General features: G+C 40.9%; 2 protein-coding genes across 2 annotated transcripts; one reads left to right on the forward strand and one right to left on the reverse strand.

Annotated features, from left to right (window-relative positions):
- Positions 1-2: 2 nt before the first annotated feature.
- Positions 3-4380, reverse strand: CSUI_005480 (uncharacterized protein). Its single transcript, XM_068065656.1, has 4 exons — positions 3578-4380; positions 2889-3147; positions 1843-2319; positions 3-1045 (listed from the first exon to the last, which is right to left on the reverse strand). Exons 1-4 carry the CDS (start codon positions 3694-3696, stop codon positions 905-907), a joined length of 996 nt encoding a protein of 331 aa, XP_067922366.1. The 5' UTR covers positions 3697-4380; the 3' UTR covers positions 3-904.
- A 1738-nt stretch (positions 4381-6118) lies between these two features.
- CSUI_005481 (uncharacterized protein) lies at positions 6119-10346 on the forward strand (the record flags this gene model as incomplete). Its single annotated transcript, XM_068065657.1, has 3 exons — positions 6119-7599; positions 8867-8910; positions 10271-10346. Coding segments are annotated over exons 1-3 (762 nt in total), but the record flags the coding sequence as incomplete, so codon positions are not given.
- Between the last annotated feature and the right edge of the window lie 776 nt (positions 10347-11122).

Genomic DNA, 11122 nt, shown 5'->3' on the forward strand with positions numbered 1-11122 from the left:
GCTGCGTGGAGAACACTTATTGTTCACGTTACCAAAGGCAAAATAACAATGCCAATGAACGGCGAGCTCTTCCGCACAAAGTAACTTAGGCTCTTTTTCTCTCTCTCTAAGAGAAGATCTTTTGTTCTTTTTCGCTCTCAACCTCAGCTTCCATTCGACCCCGGAAGAGACGCGATCTCATTGCCGCCTCCCCAGCGGAGAGGCAGTACTATGCCATATCGACCACTCCAGTCGTACGAAGCTACTGAACACTCCCGCTGGGCTACCTTGCCACACCACCACTGCCTCCTACAGGCATAACAGAGATGTTCACCTGTGTATTCATGGAGGTTTCACTGCACTTTTCTAGCCGACATCATCGGCTGTTCCCAGGTTCTCTCTCGGCTTCCTCCTCGTTGATCATCTGCTTTGTGTTTCTTCACGCTGATTGTTCTGGTGCTCTCTCTATAGAGAGATTTTTTCGTCGGAGGAATCCAAAGAGAAGTCTCAAATCTCTCTCTCGCCTGTGTATCATTCTTTGTGTTGCAAAGCGCTGGTCTTATAGTCGGGCACGGAGCGGGCGTCCCACCAGCTGGTAATCCGCTTAAACACACACCACCACCAGACCTTCGGGAAGTCTTTCTCTCTTACTTCTTTTTTTTTCTCTATCTATGTCTTTCTCTTTCTCAGAACTGTGCATATCTCCTTCACAAAGACTTCCCCTAGGAGCTGACCTCTCTGTTTTGTCGCACTTGCGGAAAAATTCATTCCACCATGATCTTGCTATCAGCGAGAAAACAGCTTGACGAAAAGGCATCCATAGAAAACATGGAGATGACATCGTTTTCGACAATAGAAACAACACAAACTCATTACATCTCCCCGCAGCCTTCCTTCTTTTCTCCCGTCTTCTCTTGACAACATTTTACTTAGCGGCTTTTCGCTTCTGTTGGGACCCTTCACGCTGTCGACTTAGAACCTGTCTTTCAGGTAGCCAAAACAACTCCGGTTTCTCTTTCTTTAATTCTGCATGCGGATAACGTATGTGCATCAAGTTCATATACACCTGTAAATCAGAGACATCCATTGATTCACATCAAGAAGAACGTCAAATGGAAAAGACACATTTCACTCGCTACTCATTCTTCATCTAGTATTCTCCGAACAAGTAAACAGAAAGCACAAGAAAGTCTGATGCAGCTGCAACCTGTTCTTCTTCGACTACTCTTGAAAGAGAGAGAGAGGACCTTCCCGCTTAGTGCCATTTCTTCTTTCTTCTTCTACTATTCTCTATACTTTAGAACTCAACAAGCAACCAAGAAAGTCTAGTCCACTACTACTACTTCCTTCTACTCCTGCTTGAAACGAGTGACACAGAAGTCTTCTTTTCACTTACCAGGGTGGACACCTGACCTTACATCCTTGTCCTACCCTATACAGTCTCTATCTTTCGCCTCTCTACAATAGATCTCAAAGAAGCCTTTCATCCGTAGAGAAAGATGAATTTTCTTCTTAGAATGCACCGATCTCTCTATCCTCAGTTCTCTTGAAACAGGATGGATTTTTATCTTTTATCTCTTTCTTCTCTCTCAATCTCGACCACAGAGTCATTCACCAAATGTGAGTTTTACCTATCTTCATCTTATCTATAGAACTCGAGAAGATATCGATTCTCTCGCGGCTGGGTCGATTCTTGTTTCTCTTCGCCTTTTCTTATCCCCTCACTATGGTGTTCATCGTTTGTTCGAAGTAACAAAGAAAAGCCAAGGCCTCAGAGCTAAGATAGGACGACGCCTTGTTCTTCTTATTCTCTTTAGACACTTCTCAGACGAGCTGATAAACAAGACAGATTTCCTTCTATACCTGTAGCTTTCTTCGTTCTGTTTGATCTAGAGAATCGAAGATTTGCTTTCCATACATTTCATGAAACATCAGAGCTCTTGGGAAGTGAAATCTCTCTAAGAAGTAGTCGGGTGTACGATCATCTTTCTTTCCATGTTGATCCTTCTCCTCTTCATCCATCACCTCGTTCTCAGGTGTATCTACACTCCCTGTCTTAAAAGAGAGAGACGGTGTCTTTCCATCTCCTCGGCTTTGCTGTTGAGAAGATTCAGCCGAATCTATCTTCTTCTTTCCTAGAGTTGCAGACTCCGCAGCCTGCTGAGAGAAAGGAGAAGAAGAGGGGGATGAGGGAGCAGGAGGTGGCTCATTTACATAGGGAGGTTCATAAGTCACGCTTTGGACGGCTTCCTCATAGAGATCTGCCGGCAGGGCTTCGATGGCCCTCCACATCGATGCTGAGGCGTTACTCTCATGTCGTCGATAGAAAGCAGTGTGGTGCTAAAAGAACAAGAAAAGAAAAGAAAGAAAGGAAAAGATAAGGCAACAAGGACAAGAAGAGCTATCTTCCAAGGTGTATCAGGCCTCCTTCATATAGGTTCATATCGCCGCTGCGTGCACATCGATGGCGTAGCTAGTCAAACTAAGAAGAGACAAAACAACGTTCTTCTCCTCAGGAACCTCTTAATCATCTCCATCTTTCTATGTATACAGAGAGATAGATTCTTTGCATGCGTACCATGAGCCATGTATGCCGTGCACATATGAGGACTGAGGGTGACGCGCTCGGGGTGTTCCTTCCATCTCTCGCCACTAGCATGCAAGCCAACATGCATCACCACACCGCCCTATATACAAAAAACCATATACATACTTTCATATATATATATATATATGGACATATATATTCTACCTGTAGCCTTACATACGTATTTGACTACGGAGGCATAGACCTATTGCGCCACATATACATATTTGTATATATATATATATACGGAGATAGAGAAAGAGACATTCAAGAGGAAGAGAGGAAGCACAGAGAGGAGAATGAAGACTGGAGCGTTTCATACTTCTTTGACAGTGAGATATTCTTCCAGCTCCATCTGGTATTCTAAACGGTCTTGTAGAGAAACAGAGGAAGAAGAGGAAGAGGAAGAAGAATCTTTTTCGGAGGAGGATCTAGGAACATCCTTATTAGGAGAGTAGATGAGAGAAAGAAGAGATCTCAGCTTATTTGGATCATGAAGAAAAGACGTTGTTTCGTGGACTAAAGATGTGGGAACGAACGGGAGATATCTCGTTAAATGCTGAGGCAACCCACCGCCTTCTCTGAGAAGAGAAAAGACACGAGAAGAGAAAGACAATGAAAAAGAAGAAGAAAGATGTCTGAACTTGTAAGCTATATCTCTCTCCCTCTCTTTCTATTGATTTATGCTAAGTAGGGACACTTGAAGTGAAGACAGCAAATGTAAAGGTGACTCCGCTTTCCAGTCGGAAGGACATGAAAGGAAGAGAAGACGTATGCTCTTTTTTGTACAGATCACTCATCAGCAGGTATTTATCTATAGACAGGCGTTCTCCTTTCTTTTGTGTGGTGTCTCTCTCTATCGTAGCTCTGTACATATTCGGGCTCTATGGCGTATCCAAAGTATTCGAAGGATAAGGCAAGTAAGGATGAAGAGAGTGATATGTAGAAGCGCCTTTGAGATACCGAGAGAGAAAAGATGAAGAGAAGAAGATGGAGAAAAAGAGGAATTACTTTTTAACTTTCTTCTTTGCAGCAGACGGCTTTTTCGGTTTTGGAGGGGCCGCGCGTTGAGGAAGAGAAAAAGACGCGCATGCAGTTTTAGGACGTAAAAGAAACGTCGATAACGACATCCTCGTTTGCGGTGTATATACACCTCATCCAGTATGTCTTCTAACAGAAGATAATGCTCCTGCGACTTCTGCTGCAGTTGCTGAAAGCACCTCAAAGGAAGAAAAGAAAAATATAAAGAAAAGCAAGAATAAGAAGGGCGGCCAAAGAAAAACGTTTTCCGTCTTCTTTCTTTAGAGAGACAGAGAGAGAGAGATACAGCAGGAAAAGAGAAAAGACATGACAGGAAAGGAGAGAAACGGAGAAAGATAGAAACAGACAGTTTAGCCAGTAAGGAGGAACAGAGACAAAACGACTACTTTTCATGCCAATGAACACGTATATAGAGAGATCGAAGAGACCGGAATAAGAAGGAGAAGACAATCGAATCGAGAAAAGAAAAGAAGAGAGAAGAGAAGAGCGTCCTCAAACTTTCTTGTCTGACAGTGTAATAACTGGAAGACTTCTGAATAGGATTCGCGAGAGAAGAAACAGAGAAAGAGATACATCATGAAAATGGGGACATCTTCGATCGCTAGCATGAGATAAAAGACGATCAAGATGGCGAAACAGGGAAAGAAATCCACTTCTTCTCTGGGCTACATTCTTGAAGTCTCTCTAGAGCAGTCGAAAAGAGAAAAAGAGGAAAAAGAGACACGTCAGAAAGGCGAAAGAACTGAAAGAAAAGAAGAGACCGGGAAGAAAACCTTGTTCAATACTTTGACACAAGAAGATAAATCTAGTTTCTTACTCACACAGCAGAAAGAAGTCATCTCATGCATGCAGAACGCATGCATGCCCGCATGCAAGCAATTTTTCTTAAAAGATGTCGGACAAAAGACACTCCGCTACTACTCCTGACTAACGGGGTGTGGCCGGATGGTCCTAGAGAGTCAAGATCGGTGTGTCTTCAATTGCACCCTCCGCACGGGGAAGATAGCGTTGCGAGTCGTCTTTTTTACTTCGAGTTATCTATCTATCTTCACTCTAACCTCTCTTTGATCTGTGTATCTCTCTTCAGCCTCTCTTTAGTCTGTCTACGTGTCTTTATCTGACTATCTATCTATCTCTTCTTGTTTCATAAACATCTCAACATGCATCCGTCACGTCTACGAGAGATAGTCCGAGGTTACTAGGAGTCATGCAGGCGAGTAGCCTCCCCTCTAAGTTCTCTACGTCTACATGTAGTAGTATCACTCCACCTACTCCTACTTCTACTCCTACTTCTACTCCTACTATTATAGGGCCATGATTCTACCTGTACAAATGCTTATGAACCTAGTACTACTACTACTATTACTCCTACTGCACGAATCCTCATAGAGCCATGACTCCTCCTCCTTCTTCTACTAGGATGAGTCTTCTTCTTCTTATTCTTCTAGTCAGCATTTCTCTCTTTGACACTATTACTTTCCTGTTCATTTCTCCAGGAGGAGAGGTCAGGCGTAGTAGAAGAAGAAGTACATAAGGAAAGAAGGAAGTAACGAGAGAGATTAGGGAAGAGCCAGGTGTAAGTAGAAAAGGCTTCTCGCACTAGGGGGGATGGCTGTATGTATGGAAAGACGGGCTTCAAACACCTTGCCTACAAATAGAGGGATAGAAGATATGTGTCTCGAAGAGAATACAGCAGCAAACTTCTTTCTATTTACACATAACTTTCATTCTGATGAGAGAAGAAGAAAGCCCAATGAATGAAGCAAGGGCAAAGCTCTTCCTTCCATCCAGAAATATCTCTCTCTGGGGAATCAACGTCTCTCATTCTGGTTCAAGTGAAAATGAGAAGAAAGGAAGACGTTTTGGAAGTGAAAATTCTCTTCTCTAAGGCCCCTCTGCCCTTATTCAAAGAAACCGTAGACGCTCATTTCTCCGAGTCAAGAAGGCATCTACTTCTTCATACATATTCATACATACATATATACACATATATATGCATATATATACATATATATATATATGCATACATAAGCACACGCACATAGTTACTGATTCGCACATTCATGCATACATATACACAAACATACACGGAGAAACTCTTTCCACATACATGCATAGATATTCACCAAGAGATACACATTCACACAGCCATACATATACATCGATGCAGACAGACATGAATCGACTATCTTTCTTTTCTTTTCGTCCCTCTCTTTTTGGAGAAGGGTAGACAAGAGAAGAGTAGGAAAAATTACCAGCATCTGTTTCTCTTCATTCGTCATGATCTTCGGTACTCCTCTCCTTCTCCAATGAACTGTACTGCACATACGCCCCATTCTCCTGAGAGACGTGAAAGCAAACTCTTCTATCTATCGTACACAAGACGAAGGATAGAGAGACATAGAGAGATAGGCAGGCAGGAGATGCATGAAGAAAAGAAGAAGAAAGACAAGAAAGTAGAAAAGAGAAGAGAACCCAAGCCCTAGTGAGGCAAGAGGTTATCTCTAATCGATCTCCTTTCTTCTGTTCTTTTTCCTTCTTCTTTCTTTTCATTACTTTTTTGTCTCTCTTGAAGCAGAGAGAAAGTTTCCTTGATACTCCGGAAAGAAAGTTCAAAAGAGGGAGAGAGAGCGAGCGAGAGAAACAAGCGCTGTCGATACTTCGCTATCTTTTCTCCTTCATTCTTCCTTTCTTTCTTCTTTTCTTGTCTCTTTCTTTCTTTCTCGTCTCTTTCTTATCTCTTTCTTCTTTCTTTCATTCTTTTTTCTTTTCCTAGTGATTGAAGCCTTTACCAAGGAGTAGGTCTTTGTAACTAACTCCCTCCTCATTCACACACTTAACCTTGCTTACCCTCCGAGACACTAATGTTTTGAGGGTCTTTCTTTTTCCCCCCCTTTTTCTCTTTTTCTTCTTTCTCTTCTTTACGACCGAAATAACTCTTTCCACAAAGCAAAACGGGAAAAGACAGACTTGGCAAGAGTTTGGGGATAACTATGTGAAGAGGCTGCTTTATCGAGCTTGGCGATCGCAACAAGTCCGACCAACTTTCCTTCTTCTCTTTTCTTCTCTCTCCACCTCACACGGAGGGGCACCTATCGACCTCTTCGTTTTCTTCTTCTTATTCGTGTGCTACTTCTTCTGCTTGTCATCTTCGTTTCTCTCGGATGGAGAGGAAAGAGATAACTGGTCGAGTCGATAGATAGAAAGATAGATAGACAAATAGATACATAAATAGGTAGATAGACAGGCGGAAAGATGTTGAGTTCTTCCCCAAGCTAATCTTATTGTCATTCAAGAAGAGAGGTGACAAAAGGAGAGACAGAAGAGAAACTTGTCTCCCGTTGTTTGTATGGATGGATTTCTTTCAAGAGCGGCCATGATGAAAGGGAAAACTCACCTTCTCAGAACGTCCCGTTCTTTTCGAGGTGTACGTACACCCGAACATCCTCGACATTCCAATGAAGGAGGTAAAGGAGACAACACCTCGATGTCTTCTTATCAGATCTTTTCCCTTCCTTTCACTAAAGAAAAAACCCCAATAAGCACCTCCAAAACTGCCCTTGTTTCTTTCAACACTCTTTCTTCTTCTTCCTCATCTTCTTCTTCTTCTTCTTTGCACTTCTCCTCTTCGTACTTCTCCCGTCGTCACTCATACCGGTTAGGTGTATGTACACCCCCTCATCGTACACCATCCGTGCCAAGATGCTCGCCGTTCCTCTCTCTTCTCAACTCTTCTTCATCTTTCTCTCCCCGCCTTTTCTCTTCTTCTTCTTCTAATCCAAGGAAAGAAAACTCTGAAGAGACATCGAAAGAAGAGAACCTTGCCTCTGAGAGCTCCCTCCCCGAAGGAAGTCATGCAAAACAACAAGAGATGTCGATATCTTCATCGCCTGATAGCACAGAAGAAGAGCGACGAGGTCATTCAGAGAATTCTTTAGAAAAGCCGACTAGGAGACAACAGACCCTCACTCCTTTAAATTTCTCGAACGAAGGTATGCCAAAATGTTCCTTATAGATCAAAGTCTTGACATGGTAGAAGTCTTCACAGAGAGATGAAAGAAGAAGAAAAAACGTTCTCTTCGCACCTTCGCGCAAAAAAGATGAAAAATACGATAGCGTGAGGTGTATGTACACTCAAGCTCTGCCGTGCAATTCATGTAGCTCCACCAGCATATACATATGCTGATATGTATACGTGTATGGTGATATGTATATATAGATACATATGTATTTAAATCTATCTATAGCTATACAGAATACGTATACAGATACATACACACATACATGCATCCACATATATGTATGTGCATCTGTTGTATTTCCTCCCTTGTGTATTGATCTTTTTGCGTGTCTGCATCGATGTATATCTTTTGAAAGAGAATAAGACATGAAGTATATCCCTCTCTTGTGTATCGAGACTTCTTGCCATTATAAGTCAAGCATGCATATGATCTTTCTTCCTCATCATGTCTATAGAAGCACCTCTAGTCATATGCCTACCTCATCCTCTCTTACCTTACCTATAGGTATGTAGATATATACCTGGACGCAGTCGCAGACTCCTTCCTAGCCGTCCATGATACATATCACCCGCCGAGCGTACTTATGTATGGATATGCGTTTATATATCTATGTGTCTCTGTCTGCAGATATGTCTGTAAATTTGTATGTATGTCTCAGTCTATGCATCATGCATGTATGAATATGTATGTATTTATGGATGCATGTAAATGTATGTATGTATGTATTTCTGTATCTATGTATGTACGTCTACGTGTGTCTTCTCTCCTTTCAGGAAGGTGCCCTAGATATTCTAGGAATCTACATATATATATATAGGCAAATGTATGTATCTATGTATGTATATTCGCTTCGTGAGACTAAACAGGGGGGTATAGCCATGGAGGTACACCTCCGCAGATATAAACAAGTGTCTTCAACTAACTCCGTGCCGAGAGGTGATCGTACGTCTAGAGATATGCAAGTCCATTCATGAATATTCATCCATTGAATGCATGCTCCTCTATGTGAATCTTTTCCACGTCTATATAGAGAAACTGAAGTGTATTATTCTGCAAAGTGTTATGTACATATATATATACAAACTTCTGTGTATTCTGTATATACATATATATATCTATATATCTATCTATATATGTATATGAGTATGTATTGTCCATGTATATATATATATATGTGCATATACAGAATCCATGTGTATCTATGTGTGTGTGAGTGATTGGTGTTTTCGTTGTTTAGAGACATCTATGGTTCGAGAGGCTGTGAGTCGATTTGCTGATGAGGTAAGAAAACTGAAGTGTACATACACCTCAGAAAGACGTTGCGTGTTGTCTCTTTCCTAAGTCAACGAGAGAAGTGTATATACACCTGAAAGAAGGGATGCGTCTTCTTCGTCTCTTTCTCAACAAAAAAAAGAAGTGTACGTACACTTGGAAAAAAAAATGCTTCTCTCTTGCTTCCTCCCTTCTATCTCTCTCTTAACAGAAAGAAAAAGGAGTGAGATCTCTGTACATATATATATATATATGTCTCTATCTGCTTAAATCTCCATTTTGCACTGTATGTCGTCTGCTTGTTTATGAAGAAGAATGCCGATCTCATTGAACAGTCTCTTCTTCTTCTTCTCTTCATCCTCCGTTGCGAGGAGATTCCAAAGATGGAAGTTCGGAAGATCTTCGATGTATCAAAGACAACTAGACTTTTCTTCAGCCGAAAAAGAGAAAAGCGGAGAGATTCACAAGAACGTCGTTCTTCACGTAGCCTCTCATCTGCTCTAACGTTGTAATAGGTCGACATCTCTCAGACTGCACTCACTATCTTATCTATCTACTCACGCATGCATGCGGACATATACACATATATATATATATATATGTCTGCGTATCTGTGTATGTAGATCTATATGTGTCTCTGTATCTATTTTGATGTATATGCCTGTGAAGTTGGAGGTGGGTATTCATGTATATCTATCTCTCTATCTATACCTCTACGTATCTATAGAGAGAGACCGATATACCTATGTCTCTATCGGTCTCTCTCGCTCTATATCTCTATCTATGTATATGTATATATGAAGTCGGAGGTGAGTGCATATGTATATGTAGCTTTTCATCCAGATACCTCGACACATGCTTATCTATATATGTGTGTGTATACACACGTAGAGGTCCTCTCTGCAAAGGAAAGACATGTCTAGCTACTACTAGTAGTAGTAGGACGTGTAGGGTAACAAGAAGCAGTCTACTAGGTGAAGCCAAATGAGCTACGCCAAAGGCTCTCTCTCCTTCATACGTAGAGAAACATAGACATACATACATACATATATATCTATACACATCAAACATTTATACATATATATATATATATATGTATGTCTATAATTGTCTACGTATGAAGGAGAGAGAGCCTTTGACGTAGCTCATTTGACTGCTTGTTGTTGTGCAAGTAGAAGATATCTGTTTGTTTCCTTGACAAAGAGTATGTCTGCTTAGGTGTACATACACATACACATTGCTATGAACGGACGTATACAAGCTAATTCATCTGTTTATGCTGGAGAGACGAAAGCGTAGAGGTGAAGAGATACGTGATAAGCTTTCTTTCTCTTTTTTCTTTTTCTTTTCTCTTTTCTTCTTTTCAAAGGAGCTGATAAGTGAGAAAGTTTTGTCAATGGAGGATGAGGCGCAACTTCACCCTCAGCTTATTGATGCCTTACAACAACAAGGTAACACATATACACACATATATATATCTATTGTATGTGGATGTATATATATATATATATGGACATACATTTAGACATACATTTAGAGATACGTAGGTAGACAGAGGTGGACGTGCATACATACACACATAGACATACATGCATAAAGAGAAAAGCATACGTAGTCATACATAGATATACTTAGGTAGACACATATACATAGACATATATACATAGGCGTGATACATACATACACATACATATACAATACATAGGCTGAGACAGACATACATACACATACACATACACATACAATACATAGGCTGAGACAGACATACATCGACACACATCCATGGACATAGACGTACGCACATTCATACGTACATACTTATTATCCATATTCACACCTAGACATCTATGCATAGAGATATACATACGCACATAGACATACATACATAGGTGTACATACGTACGTACAGCCATCTATACATAGGTAGATACACATGTATACATACATAAGGACAGACATACATTCCTAGATACGTACATAGACCTACAATACCTAAAATGCGTATGACACATACATTTTACCCTCTCTCTTCTTCTTCTTGTCCTGTTCTCTTCTTCTTCCTCCTTCTAAGTTTCTTTCTTCTTCTTCTTCTCACATGCACCGTTTTCTTTCTCTTTCTTTTTCAGCTTTCTTTCTTTCTTTCTTTTTCTCTTTCTTTCACTGACCTTGGTAGTTTTCTTTGTCACATCTTTTGTGTGTGACCAGGCTATTTGAGTTTAGA

Source organism: Cystoisospora suis (genome assembly GCF_002600585.1).
Source record: "Cystoisospora suis strain Wien I chromosome Unknown contig_2657, whole genome shotgun sequence".
NCBI lineage: Eukaryota > Apicomplexa > Conoidasida > Eucoccidiorida > Sarcocystidae > Cystoisospora > Cystoisospora suis.

Bases quoted from the DNA above. Each gene is read 5' to 3' on its own strand.
- CSUI_005480 (XM_068065656.1), bottom strand. From the start codon at position 3,696: ATGTCGTTATCGACGTTTCTTTTACGTCCTAAAACTGCATGCGCGTCT. The intron at 3,148-3,577 runs GTAATTCCTCTT...TTCTCTTCTCAG, and splicing joins GCAAAGAAGAAAGTTAAAAA to AGAAGGCGGTGGGTTGCCTC. The intron at 1,046-1,842 runs GTATAGAAGGAA...TCTGATTTACAG, and splicing joins CAGAACGAAGAAAGCTACAG to GTGTATATGAACTTGATGCA.